The sequence below is a fragment of the Lithobates pipiens genome, unplaced genomic scaffold (genome assembly GCF_037356315.1).
Source record: "Lithobates pipiens isolate NorthernLeopardFrog02 unplaced genomic scaffold, aLitPip1_a1.2 Scaffold_19, whole genome shotgun sequence".
Taxonomy (NCBI): domain Eukaryota; kingdom Metazoa; phylum Chordata; class Amphibia; order Anura; family Ranidae; genus Lithobates; species Lithobates pipiens.
In genome coordinates this window covers 573,501,690-573,525,382 of record NW_027507764.1, presented here as the reverse complement: position 1 = coordinate 573,525,382, position 23,693 = coordinate 573,501,690, and the positions used below count along the sequence as shown (strand labels likewise).

Sequence of the window (23,693 nt, the reverse complement as noted above, 5' to 3'; positions counted from 1 at the left end):
TGGTTGTTTGACGCCCCCCCCCCCCAGGTTCCTCTCCCTACCAAACATTCCCCAGAAGCATAGCAAAATGATGTGGAGTTTCTTTTTTAAAAGATTCCCTCACCCAAGATGGTCGCCAAAGTCTCTTTAGAATTTGGTGTCCAATTAGACTACCTTCCTCTCTCAAGACACTGTACAGAATCTCTAAAGCCCCGTACACATGAGAGGACTTATGTCCGACAGACTTCCGAAGGAGTTCCGTCGGAGTTCTGCCGGAGTTCCGACGGAGTTCTGACGGACTTTTCGGCGGAGCGGACTTGGCCACACACAATCACACTAAACTCCGACGGATTCGAACGTGATGACGTACGACTGGATTCGAATACGGAAGTTCATAGCCAGTAGCCAATAGCTGCCCTAGCGTCGGTTTTAGTCCGTCGGAATAGCACACACACGAGCGGAGTTTTCGAAGGGACCCGGGTCCGGCGGAGTTCCGTCGGGAAAATTTGAAGCATGTTCCATATTCTAAAGTCCTTCGGACTTTGGCGAGTCAAAAGTCCGTTGCAGCCCACACACGATCGAATAGTCTGACGGACTCAGTCCGTCGGACTTTGGACGTTGAAAAGTCCGCTCGTGTGTACGCGGCTTTAGGGATCAATTCCTTTTCACGCAATAATGGCACTAAGCCTTCTACAGCTGGAAAGGATAACTGCACCTGCCTACAGACACATTACATTTTTCTGGAGCTAGATGGACTCAGAGACAATAGACTTACATGGAGCTTACAGTCATAGTCGCCTGAAAAACTGGAAGGTAGACCTGATCAGAACGCCTTTGTGAAAAGACCCTAAAGCAGACACTGAGCTGGGAATTAATGAAGCCCCGCCTGATGCCCAATCCAAGAAAACCCGCCTGGAGATAAAGGATAGCGAACATGAATAACAACATCCCAGAGGAGAAATAATTACCATCCAGGACTCCTTAGACAAATTATATTGGCATTCTACAGTACCTCACAGTCCAGAGTTGGTAGTGTGAACAAGCCCTCAATGTACTTGGTGTCAGGATAATCACATTAAGCCCTTGTACACACGGTCGGAGATTCCGACAACCAAATCCGTCGGATTTTGTCCGACGGATTTTGTCCGACGGATTTTGTCCAAAACTGTTGTATACACACGGTCGGACGAAGTTGTCGGAAAATCCGATCTTTCAGAACGTGATGACGTTATTTCGTTACGACGGGACTACGTTCAGGCTAGTAGCCAATAGCTTTGGTGTAGGAATTTGATCTGAGCATGTGTGCCACTTTGTCCTATCGGAATTCTCTACACATGATCGGAGTATGTCCGATCAGAGCATTTTGTCCGAAAATATTTCCGGCAAGTTGGAAAATTTGGTCCGACGGAAACAGTCCGATGCAGACCACACACAGTCGGAATATCCGACAAAACGCTCTGATCGGACACATTCCGACGGAATCTCCGATCGTGTGTACAAGGGCTAAGAGGTACCACGCGTAAGTCACAATGGCTAAATATAAAATGCACAAGAGTTTCTTCCACACTCCCTATACTCAGCACTAATAAATAAAGCTACTGCAGGGATAAGTTTAAGGTCTTGAATGAATTCATAAAAGTCATATGGATCATATATTTCACATTTATGAAAAATACATATTGGCCAATGTGAACCAAAGAGGTTTGTATAAAGATATATCAGTCACAATAAAAAGGTCCTCTTTAATGTCTGTGATCTTCAATTTCCGATGTATTGTCTTCTAGTTTTGTTCGTCCAGTAAGAGGCTCCTGGTTGGGGAAAAGTAATCAAGAATTGGCGACGGACCAGACAAGCGTTTCTCTTGAAAATCTGGTTTTTGGAGCTGCGTACTGCAAACCACCTTCTCCAGAGGTAGGAATTTGCTTAGCTGTTTTAGCAGCGTAGATATATGACCCTCTGAGCTTCTGATACAGACTAAAATTTACCTGGTATGCCTAACAAAGTCACTAATCCAAGAGATTCTCCTCCCCTAAACCTTATAAGACAACTGAGGTATTCTAAAAAAAAAAAAAAAAATTCTAAAGAAGTTTGTATTAGCCCTTGTACACACGGTCGGACATTCCGACAACAAAATCCATCAGATTTGTCCGACGGATTTTGTCTGAAACTGGTGTTGCATACACACGGTCAGACAAAGTTGTCTGAAAATCCGATTGTTCGGAATGTGGTGACGTTATTTCGTTACGATGGGACTACGTTCATGCTAGTAGCCAATAGCTTTGGTGTAGGAATTTGATCTGAGCATGCGTGGCACTTCGTGTCCGATCGGAATTCTCTACAAACGATCGGACTTTGTCCGATCGGATCATGTTCATGATCATGATCGGATCATGTTGTCGGAAAATCCGACCGTGTGTGGGCTCCATCGGACTGTTTCCGTCGGAATAATAAAGTTTTAGAGCTGGGCTTTAAAATTTTCCGACAACATGATCCGATCGGACTTTGTCTGATTGTTTGTAGAGAATTCTGATTAGACAAAGTGCCACGCATGCTCCGATCAAATTCCTAGACCAAAGCTATTGGCTACTAGCCTGAACGTAATCCTGTCGTAACGAAATAATGTCATCACGTTACGTACGATCGGATTTTCCGACAACTTTGTCCGACCGTGTGTATGCAACACCAGTTTCGGACAAAATCCGTAGGACAAAATCTGCCAGATTTTGTTGTCGGAATGTCCGACTGTGTGTACAAGGGCTTAAACTTTGTCGGTCAGATATTCCGCAGGAAACAGTCCGATGGAGCCCTCACACGGCCGGATTATCCGACAACACGGTCCGATCGGACATTTTCCATCAGAATGTCCGACCGTGTGTACAAGGGCTTATAGATTTAGAGTACAGTCAGTCAGAAATATTGGCACCTCTGCATTTATGTCAGATAATGCACCACTTCGCCCATAAAATTGTTGCAATTACAAATGTTTCAGCATTCTCGTGTTTATTTCTTTTGTTTGCATTGGTATGACACAAAAAAAGTGGAGAAACAAAAAGCAAAATCTGACGCATTCCACGCAAAACTCCAAAAATGGACTGGACAAAATTATTGCCACCCTCATTTTAATATTTGATAGCACACTCCTTGAAAAAATAAAATAACTGAAATCAATCGCTTCCGGTAACCATCAACTGCTCCAGGTCTCTCAGATTGGAAGGGTTCCTTTTCTCAACTGCTGTTTTGAGATCTCTCCACAGGTGCTCTATAGGATTTAGACATGGACTAGTTTCTGGCCAGTTCAGTTCTCTCCAGCGCTTTGTCTTAAACTGTTTCTGGGTGCTTTTTGACGTCCTGCTTTGGGTCATTGTCCTGCTCTAAGGCCCATGACCTCTGATGGAGACCCAAGTTTCTGACACTGGGCTCTACATTGCACCCCAGAATTGTTTGGTAGTCTTCAGATTTTATAATGCCATGAACACAGTCAATGTGGACAGTGCCTGAAGCAGCAAAACAACCCTGAATAATCAGTGAACCTCCACCATGTTTGACTGTAGGGACGGTATTCTTTTCTTTAAAGGCCTCATTTCTTTTTTCTGAAAGCAGTAGATTAATGGGTAAAAAGCAGCAGACATTAAAGAACTTGTTTCCAGGGGTTAGGCAGCGCCATCTTAAGTATTGTTTTCTGAGTCCACAGTGGAGTGTATTTCCGCCCTTACATTGAGCACTTCCTGTACTGTTAACCAAGTCTCCTTCTCAATCCAACGTTTCGATAGGGAACCCTGCTACCCTGTTCATAGCTGAATTGTTTTATTTCATAGAATTTACTTGTGCTGATTACCTAATGTTTGCCGGTATGAGTCCTATCAGCTTCAGCTGATAAGACTGCAGTACTGCTGTCCCGTTCCCTGGTTTACACTGTATGTGATGTCACATGGTTACATGGTGTGTAGGAGGAAGCTCTGAGTGATTATGCAGCCTCCTGGGATATCAGTGGTGTGCCATAGGAAGTCCTGATAACAGATAGATAAGACATAGAGAGTGTGCCGTAAATCAGGGGAGATCTGGGCATGCTCAGTGATGTTTTTCTAAAGAACAAAAAGGATTATAACAATACTAAGCAAGTAAGGAAATATCTACAAGCAGTGTTCATTAGGGTTTTTTATGCTGATTTACATGGGACAAAGTTGTGGGGGAGGGTTTACAACCCCTTTAACACATTGTTAGGCACACACTTCACCCCTTGATTACCCTGAAATGTTAACACCTTTCCAACCAGTGTCATTAGTACAGTGGCAGCGTATAGTATTACCACTGATCACTGTATTAGTGTCACTGGTGATGTTAGTGTCAGTTAGTGTCAGATTGCCTCAAGCCCACGGTACTATCACAGTCCCACTTTAACCACTTGCCGACCGCCGCACGCCGAAGTACGTCGGCAGAATGGCACGGGCAGGCATAAGGGCTTACATGTACGTCCTTGCCTGCCCGCCGGTCGGGGGCCCGATCGGGCCCCCGCCCGGTGCCTGCGGCGGTCGGTATTCGTTCGGGAGCGATCCCGGACGAGGGGACGGCCATTCATTCATGGCCACCCCCTCTCGATCGCTCCCGGCGAATGAAAATGTCCGGTGACATCACTTCCTCTCCTGTAATGTAAACACAGGAGAGGAAGTGATGTATTCTCTCCTCTGTGTCGGTAGTTTTCGTTCCGGCACCGAGGAGAGAGGTTCGGTGAGTTGCACCAACACACCCCACATACAGTAGAACATGCCAGGCACACTCACACCCCCCCTTTACCCCCGATCACCCCCCAATTACCCCTGCCCCCCCAGTCACAGTGACACCAATTGCTTTTTTTTTTTTTTATTTATTTTTTTGCATTGGTGTCATTTGTGACTGTAGTAACTGTTAGGGCAGTTAGGGTTAGCCCCCTTTAGTTCTAATGTGCCCCCCTAACCCCCCCAATAAAGGTTTAACCCCGTGATCACCCCCCGTCGCCAGTGTCACTAAGGCTGGGTTCACATTGCAGCGGTTTATGAGAACGAATGTGATTCGCACCGCACTGCAGTGCAAATCACATCCGATCTCTGTGCGATTCGAGTTCAGCCATACAGATAGTATGGCTGAATTCGTGTCGCACCCGCCGCACCCGCCGCAAATTCGCACGGGACCCTTTTTTTGGCCCGCAGCAGAATCGGATCGCATGGGTGTTCACACCATGCGATCCGAGTTTGCAGATCGCACTGCGATATGCGAACTGATCTGGGGGTGTCATTAACATTTCACTGACACTCCCAGCAGTTCGCATAGGGCAGTGTGAACTGCCGCCGGGAGGCATGCGATGCGGGAACCTGCCGCGGATTCATGGCGTTCCCGCATCGCTCCAGTGTGAACCCAGCCTAATAAGCGATAGTTTTTCTGATCGCTGTATTAGTGTCACAGGTGACGCTAGTTAGGCAGGTAGGTATTTAGGTTCGCCGCAGCTTTTTATAGCGCCAGGGACCCCCATATACTACCGCATAAAGCCCCCTGATTGCCCCCTAGTTAACCCTTTCACCAGTGATCACCATATAACTGTTACAGGTGACGCTGGTTGGTTAGTTATTTTTTTATAGTTTCAGGGCACCCGCCATTTATTACCTAATAAAGGTTTAACCCCCTGATCACCCGGCGGGTGTCATTTGTGACTGTAATAACTGTTAGGGCAGTTAGGGTTAGCCCCCTTTAGTTCTAAGGTACCCCCCTAACCCCCCCAATAAAGGTTTAACCCCGTGATCACCCCCCGTCGCCAGTGTCACTAAGGCTGGGTTCACATTGCAGCGGTTTATGAGAACGGATGTGATTCGCACCACACTGCAGTGCAAATCACATCCGATCTCTGTGCGATTCGAGTTCAGCCATACAGATAGTATGGCTGAATTCGTGTCGCACCCGCCGCACCCGCCGCAAACTCGCACGGGACCCTTTTTTTGGTCCGCAGCAGAATCGGATCGCATGGGTGTTCACACCATGCGATCCGAGTTTGCAGATCGCACTGCGATATGCAAACTGATCTGGGGGTGTCATTAACATTTCACTGACACTCCCAGCAGTTCGCATAGGGCAGTGTGAACTGCCGCCGGGAGGCATGTGATGCGGGAACCCGCCGCGCATTCGTGGCGTTCCCGCATCGCTCCAGTGTGAACCCAGCCTAATAAGCGATCGTTTTTCTGATCACTGTATTAGTGTCACAGGTGACGCTAGTTAGGCAGGTAGGTATTTAGGTTCGCCGCAGCTTTTTATAGCGCCAGGGACCCCCATATACTACCGCATAAAGCCCCCTGATTGCCCCCTAGTTAACCCTTTCACCAGTGATCACCATATAACTGTTACAGGTGACGCTGGTTGGTTAGTTATTTTTTTTATAGTTTCAGGGCACCCGCCATTTATTACCTAGTCTCACTAGTGTACCCCTAAATTTAGGGGTGTCTACTTTCCAAAATGGGGTCATTTGGGGGGGGTTTGTGCCATCTTGGCATTTTATGGCCTTCAAAACTGTAACGCCCTTAGAAAGCCTGAAGGCGGTGCTTGGTTTTCGGGGCCCCGTACGCGGCTAGGCTCCCAAAAAGTCCCACATATGTGGTATCCCCGTACTCAGGAGAAGCAGCAGAATTTATTTTGGGGTGTCATTTCACATATGCCCATGGCATGCGTGAGCGATATATCATTTAGTGACAACTTTGTGAAAAAAAAAAAAAAAAAAAGTTTGTAATTTTCCCGCAACTTGTGGCAAAATATAAAATATTCCATGGACTCAACATGCCTCTCAGCAAATAGCTTGGGGTGTCTACTTTCTAAAATGGGGTCATTTGTGGGGGTTTTGTGCCATCTTGGCATTTTATGGCCTTCAAAACTGTAATAGGTAGTGAGGAGTGAAGTCAAATATTTACGCCCTTAGAAAACCTGAAGGCGGTTCTTGGCTTTCGGGGCCCCGTACGCGGCTAGGCTCCCAAAAAGTCCCACATATGTGGTATCCCCGTACTCAGGAGAAGCAGCAGAATTTATTTTGGGGTGTCATTTCACATATGCCCATAGCATGTGTGAGCAATATATCATTTAGTGACAACTTTGTGTAAAAAAAAAAAAAAAAAAATTTTTTTTTGTCATTATTCAATCGCTTGAGGCAAAAAAATAAAATATTCAATGGGCTCAACATGCCACTTATCAATTTCCTTAGGGTGTCTACTTTCCAAAATGGGGTCATTTGGGGGGGTTTTGTACTGCCCTGCCATTTTAGCACCTCAAGAAATGAGATAGGCAGTCGTAAACTAAAAGCTGCGTAAATTCCAGAAAACGTACCTTAGTTTGTAGATGTGACAACTTTTGCGCAAACCAATAAATATACAATTATTGACTTTTTTTTTACCAAAGACATGTGGCTGAATAAATTTTGGCCTAAATGTATGACTAAAATTGAGTTTATTGGATTTTTCTAATAACAAAAAGTAGAAAATATCATTTTTTTTCAAAATTTGCGGTCTTTTTACGTTTATATCGCAAAAAATAAAAATCGCAGAGGCAATCAAATACCATCAAAAGAAAGCTCTATTTGTGGGAAGAAAAGGACGCAAATTTTGTTTGGGTACAACATTGCATGACCGCGCAATTACCAGTTAAAGCAGCGCAGTGCCAAATTGTAAAAAGACCTCTGGTCATTTACCAGCAAAATGGTCCGGTCTGAAGGTGGTTAAGGCTGGGTTCAGACTATTGCGAATTGGATGCGGGTTTCTCCACATCTAATTCGCATAACAGGAGATTGTGACTGGCTCTCTATGGAGCCAATTCACACATCTCCGCAGAGGTTTGTGTGAAAGTTATAGCATCCACAAACTATGGTATATATACTTGCAAATATAAATAAATAAATATATATACACACATATATATATATATATATATATATATATATATATATATATATATATATATATATATATATATATATATATATATATATATATATATATATATATATATATATATATATATACACATTATATATATATATATATATTGTAATGGACGCCGTGGCTGGGTCCTGGAAGGACGCTATATTTCCCCTCTGTTTGGGTTGTGCTCTCTTTAGGGAATGAAAATTGATTAACCCACCTGTTAGAGGAAGTGTCTTTAACCACTTGGGTACCGCGCTATTGCAAAATGACGGCAATAGCGCGGACCCACATTTCCGGGACTACGTCTATTGACGTCATCCCGGATACGAGCGGCCTGCGCGCCCCCTGAGGGGCGCGCGCGGCGCGCTCTGTGATCGGCGAGTCCGTGAGACTCGCCTGATCACCGATTCGTGTAAGGGGTCGATCCCGACCCCTTATCACGTGATCAGCTGTCAGCCAATGACAGCTGATCATGTGATAAAACGGAGCCGGTAATCGGCTAGTATTCCTCCTCGCGCTGACAGCGCGAGGAGGAAAAAAAAAAGCCGATCGCCGGCGGCCGTGTTCGGGACATCAGTCCCGATCACGGCCAGCAATTTAAGCGGACACCTGCCCCCTGCCAGTGCCCACCTGCCACCCGCAGTGCCATCCTGAAATAAAGTAAGTGCCCCCTGTCAGTGCCACCCAGCAGTGCCCATAGTGCCCACAGTGCCACCCAGCAGTGCCCACAGTGCCACCCAGCAGTGCCCACAGTGCCACCCACAGTGCCACCCAGCAGTGCCACCCACAGTGCCACCCAAAATCTGCCTCAAAGGTGCTGCACCCCAGTGCCGCCCATCAGTGCCCAGCAGTGCCGCCCATCAGTGCCCAGCAGTGCCGCCCATCAGTGCCCAGCAGTGCCACCTATCAGAGCCACCTATCAGTGCCACCTATCAGTGCCCATCAGTCCCATCTATCTGTGGTACCTATCAGTGCCCATCCGTGCCACCCATCCGTGCCACTTATCCGTGCCACCCATCCGTGCCATCTTATCTGTGCCCATCTTTGCCCATCAGTGCCGCCTTATCTGTGCCCATCGGTGCCGCCTTATCTGTGCCTATTAGTGCCGCCTTAACTATGCCTATCAGTGCCCACCAGTGCAGCCTATCAGTGCCCACCAATGCAGCCCATCAGTGCCCACCAATGCAGCCCATCAGTGCCCACCAATGCAGCCTATCAGTGCCGCCTAATCAGCGCACTTCAATGAAGGAGAAAAATGACCCGTTTGCAAAATTTTATAACAAACTATTAAAACATGATATTTTTTTTTTTTTTTTTTTTGCATCTTTTTTTGTTTGTTTAGCAAAAAAAAAAACTCCGAGCTGTAACTAAATACCACCAAAAGAAAGCTCTATTTGTGGGAAAAAAATGATAAAAATTTCATTTGGGTACAGTGTTGTATGCCCGCGCAATTGTCATTCAAAGTGCATCAGCGCTGAAAGCTGAAAATTGGTCTGGGACTGAGGGGGGTTTAAGTGCCCAGTAAGCAAGTGGTTAAAAGGCAAGACAGGAAGTTGTAGATGGGTGTGTGGAGGAGTGGAGAACACATGGTGGATGGTGTTTGGCGTTTGTTTTGGGTTGCAGCAAATGAAGTGGACAGCAGTGTCCTGTTTGGAAGGCTCCTGGTAGGAGAAGCTACCTGCCATCAAGACCAAGCTCTGTTTCTGATAAGGACAGCTGTTCTGGACTTTGCAAGTCGGTGAGACTACAAATCTTTTTCCTTTTGTTTTTGGCTGCTGTAAAGCTATTTAAGTTAATAAACCCTTTGTTGTATGAAAAGCCTGTGTCCTGCGGTCTACCTGGTCCCCCGAACATTACAAGTGGTGCTCGAATGCGGGCAGTACAAAGTAACAGGCATTTTTTTCTTGCTATTTTTTTTTTTTTTTGTGAATTTGAACTGACATTTAAAGGGACAGTACAGTGAATTTATGTCCTGGGTTAAAGCTGCACAACTGCGGAAAGCTGAAACCATGGAGGAGCTAATTAAACAGCTGTCCTTGGCAAATATACAAGCGCAGACCCGCCATGAGGAAGCTAATCAGCGCTTAGCAACGCAGCACAACGAGGCACTGGCTTTGCAGCAAGAAAATACTCGCCTGTTGGTGGCCCAGTTAGCAGCCCAGCAAGCGACCCAACAAGGGGTTATGCAGGATCAGATGGCGGCCTTAAAAGAAGCAGTGCAGCAGCTTTCTCAGGTCCGTGAACAAGTGGCCGTTGCCCCTGGCAACCAGGTGACCATAAGGGCAAGCCATTTCTTGCAGAAGTTGTCCCCGAGTGATGACGTAGAGGCGTTTATGGCAACATTTGAGAGGACGGCAGAGAGAGAAGGGTGGCCCCAGGACCAGTGGGCCGGCTTAATTGCTCCCTTCCTCACCGGAGATTCTCAAAAAGCCTATTTTGACCTACCACCAGAAGATGCTAAAAATTATCAAAAACTAAAGGCAGAAATACTGGCTCGGTTGGGGGTGACTACGGCCGTTCGGGCCCAACGAGTGCACCAATGGAAGTATCATTCAAACCGGCCACCGCGATCTCAAATGCATGACCTGGTGCAACTAGTAAAAAAATGGCTGCAGCCCGAAGTGTTGTCTGGCCCCCAAATTGTGGAGCGGATCGTGCTGGACCGGTACTTAAGGTCACTGCCAGATGACCTTCAACGGTGGGTCAGTCATGGAGACCCCAAAACCGCGAACGGCCTTGTTGAGATGGTTGAACGATATACGGTGGTGGAGGATCTGCTTGGCCCCACCAAGCGTCAAGGGCCCAGTCGGCCACGGCCCTTCCGACCAACTGCCGCCCTTCGAACGGATGTCCCCAGGAGCCCTGGAACCAACACCCCGGAAGGCCAAGAGTCACACCCGTTACCCCCTCAGTGACCTGTTCCTGATCGGAGAGGAGGGGATGTACAATGTTGGCGATGTCATGCCTGGGGCCATACCCGGGCCCACTGCCCATTGCAGGAAGAACCCATGGAATGCGGGGTTCTTCGGAGGGGGTCTTTTTATGCCCATAAATCGTGTACAACACATCTTGACCTTGGAGAGAGGAATTTTGAGTGTGAAGTCCAAGTGAACCACCACCCTGCATGGGCCTTGCTGGACTCTGGAAGCATGGTAACCCTGGTTCACCCTAGAGTAATTGGGAAGATCGGTCCGGTAAGCAAAATTTTGCGGGTTGTGTGCATTCATGGGGACACTAGAGAGTACCCTCTCATCTCGGTGTCCATCTCCACAGCATGTGGCACTGGTACTCAAGAGGTGGGGGTGGTAAAGAACTTGGTACATGACGTTATCATAGGACGAGACTGTCCATTATTTGCAAAACTTTGGAGACAAGGAGAACTATCTGAAAGGTCCAGAGACTGGGAAGAAACTAGTCCCTCTGTTCCTGTTGTAGAGGGTAATAACCCTGAGATGCCACATGTTCATAATATGGACCCAGTTGATAAAAACGCCAAGACTTTGGTTAATAATGATGAAAATAGTGCTGATTCTGTTAAAGATATCAATATGTGGGGTTCTCAGACCTACCTGAACACTGAGGGGGGGGGAACCTTCCCCGCTTCAGGTAATGCTGGGGGAAGATGATGAGGAAATGGCCTCTACCCCTGACTTGCCAGATTTGGGTGTTCCCCAGGGGGCATTTGGTACTGCCCAGATGCAGGACCCCACTTTGGCCAGGGCACGGGAACAGGTTGTAGTAATAAATGGGGAGCCCCAAGAGCCAGGTGCTAATGAGCGGTGGCCACATTTTTCAATACGTAATGAATTGCTTTATCGGGTTACTAAAGTGAGAGAAAATGTGGTAGAACAATTATTGGTACCCCAACAATATAGACGCAAGGTCCTGGACCTGGCCCATGATGATGTGTTAGGGGGACACCTGGGAGTTGAAAAGACGGAGGCACGGATCGCCGACCGGTTTTACTGGCCAGGCTTGAAAGCAGAGGTAAGGAGATACTGTACCTCTTGTCCCACCTGTCAGTTGACCGCTCCGGCGACCCATTTCCGGAGCCCGTTGGTCCCTCTACCCATAATTGAGGTCCCATTCGAGAGGATAGCCATGGATATAGTGGGTCCCTTGGTAAAGTCGGCTCGAGGTCATTCTTACATACTAGTGATCCTTGACTATGCCACTCGATATCCTGAGGCGCTACCCCTGCGGAATACCTCCTCTAAGGCTATTGCACCATAGTTATTCCAGTTGTTTACACGGACAGGTTTTCCCAAGGAAATACTCACAGACCAGGGCACCCCGTTTATGTCGAAGGTTATGGCTGATGTATGCAAACTGTTCCGGATTAAACAGCTGCGCACATCGGTCTACCATCCCCAAACAGATGGATTGGTAGAACGTTTTAATAAGACCCTTAAGTCTATGCTCAAGAGAGTGGTACAAAGGGATGGGAAAGACTGGGACTGCCTGTTACCAGCTCTCCTGTTCGCTATCCGAGAAGTGCCCCAGGCCTCCACTGGGTTTTCGCCCTTTGAATTGGTATATGGGTGGAGACCTCGCGGACTACTGGACTTTGTTAAAGAAGAATGGGAAAGTGAACCAATCCAGCATAAAAGTGTTCTTGAATATGTCTCTCAAATGCAGGAGAGGATCCGAACTGTGATGCCGCTAGTTAAGGAACACTTACAAAAAGCCCAGGAGGCTCAACGACAGGTCTATAATAGGGCAGCCAAAATTAGGAAGTTTCAAGTGGGGGATCGAGTAGCAGTGTTGATTCCCACTGTGGAAAGTAAATTCTTGGCCAGATGGCAAGGCCCTTTCGAGGTTGTAGAAAAAGTGGGAGAGGTAAATTATAGAGTCCACCAACCAGGCAAGAGGAAACCCTTCCAGATATATCATGTAAACTTGTTAAAGCCCTGGACAGACAGGGAACCAGCGACCTCCCTGGCTAGTACAAAACTTGAGCCTCGGGTTGGGGTGGAGAGTGTCCAAATAGCAAATACCCTGTCTAAAACCCAAAGTCAGCAGGCAAAGGAGTTCTTGCAGAGAAATAAAGAAAAATTTTCAGACTTGCCCGGGCTCACTAGTGTCGTAGAGCATGATATTGTCACAGAACCAGGAGTCAAAGTTTTTGTCCGGCCCTACCGCATCCCAGAGGCTCAAAGGAAGGCCGTTTCAGAGGAAGTAAAAAAAATGTTAGACCTAGGGATTATTGAGGAATCGCAGAGTGAGTGGTCGAGCCCGATTGTGTTGGTACCGAAGCCCAACGGGACTCTGCGATTCTGCAATGATTTCCGGAAACTTAATGAAGTTTCCCGGTTTGCTGCCTACCCTATGCCCCGGGTAGATGAGCTTATCGAGAGACTAGGTCCAGCCAGGTATATCACTACGTTAGACCTTACCAAGGGGTATTGGCAAATACCGTTGACTAAGGCTGCTAGAGAGAAAACTGCTTTTTCTACCCCAGAGGGGAGTTTTCAGTACAAAAGGATGCCTTTTGGATTGCAAACTGCTCCAGCCACTTTCCAGAGAGCAATGGATAGGATTTTACGACCTCACCGGAAGTATGCCTCAGTATACTTGGACGATATAGTCATTTTTAGCAAAGACTGGGAATCACATTTGCCCAAAGTGCAGGCAGTGCTGGACTCTCTTTGGAAGGAGGGGTTTACAATAAACCCTGAAAAATGTGCTTTGGGAATGGAGGAGGTGAAATACCTGGGTTATATCGTGGGTAGAGGGGTAGTGAAACCTCAGGTCAACAAGATAGAGGCTATACAGAATTGGCCCCGCCCCCTCACAAAAAAGCAGGTACGTGCATTCCTGGGCATGGTGGGATACTACAGGAGGTTTGTACCCAACTTTGCCACGTTGGCGGCTCCGTTGACCGATCTGACTAAGGGTCGGAAATCGGTCATGGTGGAGTGGAATGCAGACGCTGAGAAGGCTTTTTTGGAGCTCAAGTCGGCGCTGTGCCAACACCCTGTCCTTGTAGCACCCAATTTTTCAAAAGAATTTATTGTCCAGACTGATGCTTCCGATGTAGGATTGGGAGCGGTGTTGTCACAGGTTATTCATGGCGAGGAACACCCGATAGTCTTCATCAGCAGGAAGTTAACACCAGCGGAGAAAAACTATGCCATAATTGAACGAGAGTGTCTGGCCATTAAGTGGGCTCTGGAATCCCTCAGATATTACCTTTTGGGAAGGAAGTTTAGGTTGATTTCTGACCATGCCCCTTTAACATGGCTGAGACAGGGAAAAGGGACTAATGCCAGGGTTACCCGGTGGTTCCTGGCACTCCAGGAATTTAAGTTTGTAGTGGAGCATAGGCCCGGGAGACTGCATCAAAACGCAGATGCCCTCTCCCGAGTCCATTGTTTGAGCTCCACTGTTGCCTCCACCTCCTTGGCGTTGGGGCACAGGGGGGGGATATGTAATGGACGCCGTGGCTGGGTCCTGGAAGGACGCTATATTTCCCCTCTGTTTGGGTTGTGCTCTCTTTAGGGAATGAAAATTGATTAACCCACCTGTTGGAGGAAGTGTCTTTAAAAGGCAAGACAGGAAGTTGTAGATGGGTGTGTGGAGGAGTGGAGAACACATGGTGGATGGTGTTTGGTGTTTGTTTTGGGTTGCAGCAAATGAAGTGGACAGCATTGTCCTGTTTGGAAGGCTCCTGGTAGGAGAAGCTACCTGCCATCAAGACCAAGCTCTGTTTCTGATAAGGACAGCTGTTCTGGACTTTGCAAGTCGGTGAGACTACAAATCTTTTTCCTTTTGTTTTTGGCTGCTGTAAAGCTATTTAAGTTAATAAACCCTTTGTTGTATGAAAAGCCTGTGTCCTGCGGTCTACCTGGTCCCCCGAACATTACAATATATATATATATATATATATCTTGGAACAAATACATCAAAACCAAGATCACTAGTGCTCCATGAGCTCAAAAATCTGTGCACTATTAAGTGAAAGAATAATATAATCATACACAACTTATTCTTAAAAAAAGTGCAAGTGCTATTAAAGTCCCAAAAGATGAAATTCGGTGCCAAATTATGTAAAGACTTCCAAGATGTACTCTTCATACATGCAACACCACCACCACCATGGAATTGGAGGAGGCTTACCAGAAGGCTTGGACTTAGCTAGGCATATGCCCCCCAAGTCATGTAGGCTTATGGACGGAATTCGACCCAATGAATGTAGGTAGTCCACTGATTCAGTTCACACCACAACATCAATTTGGCAAAGGTACGTAGTTATCCAATAAAGAATGGCGTGGATATCATACATAGAACCATAAAAATAGGAATCCAACATAATGTAATATTGTCATGAAAATTGCTTTCATATAAAAGGCGGATAAAAAAAACACTCACACTTTGTGGGTATCAAAACAGCATATATAAAGGTGTATGCAAGCGATGTCTGCAAAGGCCTCCACCCTCATTTATTTATTTATGTTTGCACGTATATATGTGTATTTTAACACTTGTGATTAAATACCACCAAAAGAATCTTTATTTGTGTGAAAAAAAAATGACATACACTCTATTACCAAAAGTATTGGGATGCCTGCCTTTACACACACATGAGCTTTAATGGCATCCCAGTCTTCGTCCATAGGATTCAATATTGTGATAGCCCACCCTTTGCTGCTATAAGAGATTCAACTCTTCTGGGAAGGCTGTCCACAAGGTTTAGGAGTGTGTCTATGGGAATGTTTGACCATTCTTCCAGAAGAGCATTTGTGAGGTCAGACACTGATGTAGATGAGAAGGCTTGGCTCGTAGTCTCCAATCAAATTCATCACAAAGGCATTCTATCGGGTTGAGGTCAGGACTCTTTGCAGGCCAGTCAAGTTCCTCCACCCCAAACTCGTTCATCCATGTCTTTATGGACCTTGCTTTGTGCATTGGTGTGCAGTCATGTTGGAAAAGAAAGGGCCATCCCCAAACTTCCCACAAAGTTGGGAACATGAAATTGTCCAAAATGTCTTGGTATGCTGACGCCTTAAGAGTTCCCTTCACTGGAACTAAGACTCCAAGCCCAATCCCTGAAAAACAACCCCCCACACCATAATCCCCCCTCCACCAAATGATTTGTAAAAGTGCACCTAGCAAGGACCATAAAGACATGGATGAGCGAGTTTGGAGTAGAGGAACTAGAATGATCTGCACAGATTCCTGACCTCAACCCGATAGAGCACCTTTGGGATGAATTAGAGCAGAGACTGCAAGACAGTCCTTCTCGTCAACATCAGTGCCTGACCTCACAAATGCGCTTCTGGAAGAATGGCCAAACATTCCCATAGACACACTACTAAACTTTGTGAACGGCCTTCCCAGAAGAGTTGAAGCCGTTATAGCTGCAAAGGGGGAGCCAACTCAATATTGAACCCTACGGACTAAGACTGGGATGCCATTAAAGTTCATGTGCGTGTAAAGGCAGGTGTCCCAATACTTTTGGTAATATAGTGTATATTTCATTTGGTTATAGAGTTGCATGACCGAGCAATTACCAGTTAAAGTAGTGCAGTGCTGAATAACGAAAAAATTGGCCTGGTCATGAAGGAGGTAAAACCTTCCAGAGCTCAGGTGGTTACATTTTGGAACTTGCCCAAGGAGTTGGTCAGATTAGCCTTAGAGTACCACTCTGTATATTGAAAAGAAGACATCAATGACAATATTTCTGGGGGTGAGAAAGTATGCTCAATAAAAGATTTCCATCTGCGGAAGAAGTGTTTGGTGAGAGTATATTTTGGATTTCGGTATCCATCTTCTCTTTATAGAAGAGGGTCAAAGGATCCTTTTTAACTGCAGCAGTTGTAAGAACTGAAGAGACTGTCTAAACTTTCAAGATATTTCTATGAAAGTTGGTTCCATGGAGAAATAACAGCTTTGAGATTATCCAGACTTCGAGAGACATCTTTATTTTAACTAAGCAAAAGCAGGGTACCTGTAGCCCAGAGATGCCAAAAAATAAATGTAGCACTGACCCCCGAAGGAGCTGCTGTTTTTTTTTTGTTTTTTTTTCGTAAATTGTATTGAAAAGAATGGTACATGACAATGAAAATATCGTAAGATAAACAAAGACATTCTTTTGAAAAGGGGGTAAGAGTCATAAGGATGCAGATACATTGACAGTTACAAGCATTGTGAATACATTACTCTTTGCAGGAAACGGAGGCCACCCCAATCTCCCCCAAAAGAAGGAAAAGGAGGTGTCCTCAACTGGATGGATCTGCGGATAGTATGGCACCATGACGCCCTTTTAGGGGAGCCACGGCCATATAAGGAACATGCATAAGATACAACTGGTGACTAAAGGGAAGGGGGGGGTACGTAACTTGCCGAGTCCGGTATAGCAGTCTGCACCTGGGGGGGGGGGGAGGAGCCCAACCGGAGATGAGATTGTGGTGCTGAAGAAAAGAAGGTGCGTTGTTTTGTAAACCATATATTAATTTATCACAATATAGTCTAGTTCGCTGGTAGCAGGGGGTCCTTGCGAGTGAAAGAGTGACTTTCAAGGTGTGTCCATTCCTGAATAGTAAGCTTGGAGGCAATGAACAGGTCCCATCTGACATGGAAACGTTGTGTGGCTCTAGGCTGGTGTAGGTTTATGTTAAGTTTGTCTCGGAGAAGAAGATGCTTGAGGTCTCTATTGACTTGAGAAACTGAAGGAGTAGCGATGGAGGTCCAGTTTGCTAGAATGGCTCTCCTGGCAAGCAACAGGCAAATCAGGGCCCATTCCTTGCCCGGGGGTGAGGAGGCAGCTGACCATGGGAGCAGTTTGGGGTCCCAATACCCAAAGATGAGGAGCAACGGATCCTTGGGAAGTTTCAGAAGTGTAACCTCAAAAATAAAGGCCAGTATTTGATCCCAAAACAATGAGATGGCTGAGCAGGACCAGTAGCGGTGGGTAAGGGGAGGCCTTGGATGTTGGCAAAGAGGGCACAGTGGAGCAGGGGAGTTATGTTGTGACCCTGAAAAGAGGAACGGTATGTGCGCTCTGTGAGAAATTTTTAGTTGGGTTTCCCTCCAGGATTCATTAGGGATTAAGTTGTACACCGAGTTAAGGCCGTGCAGAATTTTTTCGACTATGTCATCGTCCGAGAAGTCTTTGGCCCAGTTGGAAACTGAGGAAGCATGTAGAGGAGGCGTTGTTTTAAGAAGTAGAGGTTTGTAGATTTCAGATATTTTGTAGGAGTCTTTGCGTAGAAGTGTGTCAACGAAAGAAGATTTGAATCTTGAGTGTTCCACCCTGCAGGATTTCTGAAGGAAGCTGAGGCATTGACCGTGGTGGAAGACAGAGGAATCTGGTAGGGAGTATTTTTAGGCCAAGGAGCGAAAAGATAGTCTAAATCACATAAAGAGGAGAAGTTAATGAGACCTTTCTGTCGCCATGCTGCGTAAGGATGGTGATCCAGACCTGGGGCAAAATTTGGATGGCCCTGTATCGGAAGGTGTCTTGACATGAACGGAGAGAGCTTAAGACCTTTTCTGGCTTCTCTCCAGGCGATAGCAGTATCTCTCAGGAGAAGATTGTGTTGAAGGGATGGCTCGAGACCTTTCCACTGGCAGTGGAGAAGGGCAGTCAGAGAATAGGGACGTGTCATTTCAGACTCTAGTTGGTAGTTTGAACATCGGGATTTCTGGGTTATCCAGTCCATGCCTACCCTTAACAGGCAGGCTAGGTTGTATGTTCTAAGGTTAGGGAGACTGATACCTCCCTCGGTTCTGGGAAGGTGGAGCTTGGTAAATGCTATACGTGGTTTTTTGTTTCGCCATATAAATTTGGAGATAGCGGCGTTTAGGAGTTTGACATCCTTGTGCCGGAGAAGTAGTGGGATCGTCTGGAGGGGGTATAATAGGCACGCGAAACTGACCATCTTAACTAAATGGCACCTTCCCAGAAGCGATAGAGGCAGATCCATCCAGTTTTCAAATTCATGCATAATTTTGGCGAAAAGGGGGGGGTAGTTCAGGTGGTAGAGAGAAGAGGGTAGTCTCCCTATTTTTATGCCCAAATATGTAATATGTGTTTTTGCTATTGTAAAGATCGAGTTTTGCGCCCATATTGGATGTGGGCGGGAGCCCAAGGGGAGTATCTCGCTTTTGGAGTAATTTATACGCAATCCCGAGCATTTTCTGAATTGATCAAACGTATCTTTGATCGTGGGCATGTCAACGGACGGGTCAGCAGAGAAAATAAGAACATCATCTGCAAAGAGAGACGTTCTTAGTTCATGAGCCCCTATTTTGATCCCGTGTAAGGGGGCTACAGTTGATAGGTATCTAGAGAGTGGCTCGATAGCAATGTTAAAAAGGAGAGGGGATAGAGGGCAGCCCTGTCTGGTTCCTTTATGCAGGCGGAATTCGTCTGATAGGAGGCCTGCAGCAACAAGCCTGGCTGCTGGGGACGTATACATAGCGCTGATTAAGTGAAGAAATGGGCCCGAGAAGCCCATCTCTCCCAAAACCATGGACAGCCATTCAAAGTTAACATTGTCAAAAGCCTTTTCGGCATCAAGGGTAATAATGGCCATATCACTATTAGGGTTACATCTAGCGTGTTCCAGTGCTAACATCACCTTCCTAATATTAATAGTTGCTGTTCTACCCTTAACAAAACCTGATTGGGCGGAGTGAATCAGGAGGGGGACGATATTGGCTAGGCGGTTGGCTACTATTTTAGAAAGGATCTTGACGTCTAGATTTAGGAGCGAGATGGGTCTGTATGACCCTGGTTCTTGTGGGTCTTTCCCTTTTTTTTCTAGCAGTTTGATAATCGCTTGGTTGCCGGAGGGTAGATAAGCACCGCCAGACCAGATGCATTGGTAGACTGTAGCGAGGGTCGGAGTCAGCAAGTGACCTAGTGATTTATAGAATTCGCCTGTCAGGCCATCAGGGCCAGGTGCTTTGGAGGAGGCTAGGGTCCAAATTGTGGAGGAAATTTCCGAAGGGGAGATGGGGGCATTCAATTCATTGAGTTGGTCGGGGGATATTCGGGTCAGCTCAACTTTACCGAGGAAGTCTCGCGCCGTGCGCTGGTCAATAGGGTCTGTCGAGTAGAGTGCAGAGTAGTATCGTAACATTGCTGCGTTTATGCCCTTCTGGGAGGACGCAACATGACCGTCCGCGTCGCGAATGGAAGGAATGACCGTCGGGCGGTGGGGTCCTTTGCAAAGTCTGGCAAGGAGTTTGCCAGCTTTGTTGCCGAATTTGTGCAAGGAAGCGTCAAGGTATCCTTTTTTTTGTGATTTCCAGGGTTTCAGCCCATGCGTCAAAGGACTGTTTGGCTGAGTGCCAGGCCGTCCGGTTGTCAGGGATGTCGTTCGTGTAGAGTTCTCGTTGGGCTTGATGCAATCTGGAGCTGGAAGTTTTGTAATTGTGAAGGGCGTGTTTTTTAAATGAGGATGCATAAGAAATAATGCGTCCCCGGAGAAATGCTTTACCAGCATCCCAAAACAAGTTGGGGCTATCGGTGTGGGTCGCATTGGTCTGCGTATACATTGCCCATTGCTTCTCCATGTATGACTGAAAGTCTGAATTGTGTTGAAGGTAGGAGGTAAAGCGCCATATGTTGGGGTTGGGGTGTATGCCTGGGGAGTTCAGGGTTGCCGAAATGGGTGCGTGGTCTGATATAGCTGTGTCATGAATGTTCGCTTCAGGGATCAAGGGTATCAGGTCGTTCGTACAGAAGATGTAGTCGATTCTAGTGAATACATTATGCGGGTGGGAGTAAAAGGAAAACTCACGGTCGGTTGGGTGGTGTAATCGCCAGATGTCGTGAAGGTGGAGGGAACCTATCGTCGACGCCAGGCTCGTGGGGTTAGTAGAGGCGGGGGGTGTGATTGAGCGTGGAGATGAGGACCTGTCGTCAACCGGGTGGAAGACAGAGTTGAAATCTCCCCCTACAATTTGTGGAAGGTGAGGGGAACGCAGGAGCCAACTAGTTAACGTGCTAAAAATTGTTTTGTAGGGTTGTTTGGGGCGTATATGTTGGATATAACAAGCTCTTTGGATCCTATGCGGACCCGGATAGAGAGGAGTCTGCCCTGTTGATCTGCATCAGTAGATAAGATCTGACAGGGGAGAGTCTTGTTAATGAGGATGAGAACTCCCGCCTTACGGCCAACGGCTTCAGAGCCAGCTACATCACCCACCCATAGCTTCTTCATCCGGACAAAGTCGGCTGAAGAGAGATGGGTTTCCTGAAGCAACTCTATATCTGTTTTAAGCCTTTTGATTTCAATATATTTTTATTAAGCAAGAAGTATGTAGCATACAAGGTAAGGAATTATTCTTGACAATGAGACGTTGACAATAGATAAAGCAATACTGGTACATTCAGTATACATACATAACAAAGGGAATACAAACTGGTGGAGAAAGGGTAGGTCTATAAGTGTTTTAAGCCTTTTAAGGTGCCTCAGTACCTTCAATCTTTTTGATGGGGAACGGAGTCCTTTGACATTCCATGATACTATCTGGAGCATGATGGATCGTCAAAGGAGATATAACAGGTTCGTAGTGAAGTCTTTAGTGCGGTCGGGCTAGAGAGCTGCAAGGAAGATGGCAGAACATAGTGGAGGGCTGACATGCCCTGTTGAGCGAGTGGGGACTGCCTAGGAGTATGCATAACGAGTAGGAAGAGGGTGGAATAAGAGGGGGGGGAAGGGTGTAAGTGCCAGGTATGAACGTAGTGCAACCAAACATAAACAATCATAAACTTCACTTTTTTCCGCATGGGGGTCACTGTGTAGGTCAGCTCCCATAACCAAGCCTCATGTGTACTGCAGGTATTACTGCCCTACAGAAGAGGAACGTGGGGGGGTGAGCCACCAATCCAGCCGGAACTGAGATGTGCCTGGCGATCTGCACAGATGGGACCCCAGGGGAAAAGAAGTACAAATTCGTAAACGGCAATATATGCAATATTAAATGCAAGCGGTAGAACAATGGAGAAAAGGAAAACAAACAATTGAACCAGGAGAATATAAAAACATTAATCCGAGATGAGGAACAGTACAGTGTGTGTGGAGGAAGAAGGGATAAAGCGGGATAGCTCTAAGAGCCCTCACTTCACCCCAGTATTACCTGAGAAGTGTGAACGGCCCAGGAGGGGAACAGTTCAGAACGGGTCACTTCATCCAGGCGAGAGAAGGGTTGGCGTGAAGCCTAAAGACCGGGAGAAAGGTGAAAAAGAAAAACCTGTGGGGAATCCAAGCCCTTCAACGTGTGGTTTGGGCGAGCTGAGCCGGGCCCGCAGCCCTGAAGCGCTTGGGAGAGTCTTTCCGTGGGCTTCTTTGGTCCAGGGCTCGGTTGACTGGAGCCGCCTTGGGTGTGGGGCTGAGATGTGGGCCCGATCGTGATGATTTTAGGAAGCGGGTCGCCTCATCAGGGTCATGAAACGAGAGTTGTTCGCCGTTAGGCGCTTTGATCCGCAGAATCGCCGGGAATGCCAGGGTGAATTTCATTTGGCGTTGGTGGAGTTCCGTGCAGATATGTTGGAAAGCCTTTAGTTTCTTGGAGACGTCCACCGAGTAGTCGGCAAAGATTAAAACCTTGGTCCCATCAAGCTGAAGAGATCTGGATTGTCGGTACTGCTGCAAAATAGAAGTCTTATCTGAGTAGTTGAGATATTTGGCTATAATCGGGCGCGGGGATTTGCGTTCAGCGTTGAAAGCACCCACGCGGTGTGCTCGTTCCACGGTGTATAGCCCCCCGAGACCCAGAGCCTCAGGGATGCGGCGCGAGCAAAGATCCGACAAGGTAGACTGGGGCAGCGATTCAGGAATGCCCACAAATCGCAGGTTGCTTCTCCTGGATCTATTTTCGAGGTCGTCGAGCTTTTCCAGGATGTATTTATTGGTTCTGTCCTGGGCTTGTTCCAGGGACTGCGTCTGATAGAGTTCTTCCTCCAAATTGGTGATGCGATTTTCAGCCTCATTTAACCTAGAAGTGTGTTCCCCTAGTTGGGCTTGAAATTTCTGCATGCCTGTGCTGATGGCCTTTTCCACTGAGGCGGCTATCATAGGGGAGAGGAGAGCAGCCACAGCCTGTGCCAATAGTTCAGTATTGCAGTCCTGTAATGGCGGAGGTGGCAGGGATTGCTGCGTGTGAGGAGGTGCAACATGGCCAGCCAGGCATGGATGAGCAGGAGCCTGTGGGGATGATATGTCTCTTGGTGCTGTCTGGACTGCTGTGTGATCGCCTACCTCCATTCGCTGTGCTGTGTCCTCCGGTGGGGCCGCGCAGGCCGGAGCTGAGTAGGCCGAAGCCGGGGCCTCGATTTGTGGCGAGGCCTGCCGCGCGGTGGCGGCCGTATACGATCGCGGCCCAGATTTTTCCACGAACCGGTCCATCGTGGAGCCGGTGCGATGGGGGAGGCTGCCTGAAGGTTTTTCGGGCAAAATCGCCGCTGTAAAGGCTGATTTTAGAGGCCGGTGTGCGGGAGCTGTGAGAGGGGACAGCTACTCCATGCGGCGCCGGAACCGGAAGTGAGCTGCTGGTTTTATTGAGCTTACCATTACCTTCTTGACCTCGTCTCTGTCTAGGGTTTCCCGTAGTAGATGGTCCAAAGAAATTCAGAAACTGACACTTGATCTTCTTTTGGGTTATTTATTTGAAATAGAAACAAGATCTCTCAGTTTAGGGTAGAGGGTTAGGAGGAAGTTCGGGTACTTTTGGACTGCAAAAATAGAAAGTCTCTTATAGAAGAAATCCAGAGAATAACCATTTCACAGCTGGACAGGGCTGGACTGGGACAGAAATTCGGCCCTGGACGTCATC

The 23,693-nt window shown here is 47.1% G+C and overlaps 1 protein-coding gene across 1 annotated transcript in view; it reads left to right on the top strand.

Moving 5' to 3' along the window:
• The window catches only part of FAM135B (family with sequence similarity 135 member B), a 181,747-nt gene that overhangs the window by 45,716 nt on the left and 112,338 nt on the right, over positions 1–23,693 (top strand). Inside the window, exon 6 of the mRNA XM_077493377.1 lies at positions 1,764–1,890. Coding sequence (XP_077349503.1) covers positions 1,764–1,890 — 127 coding nt within the window. The remainder of the gene's footprint in view (positions 1–1,763; positions 1,891–23,693) is intronic.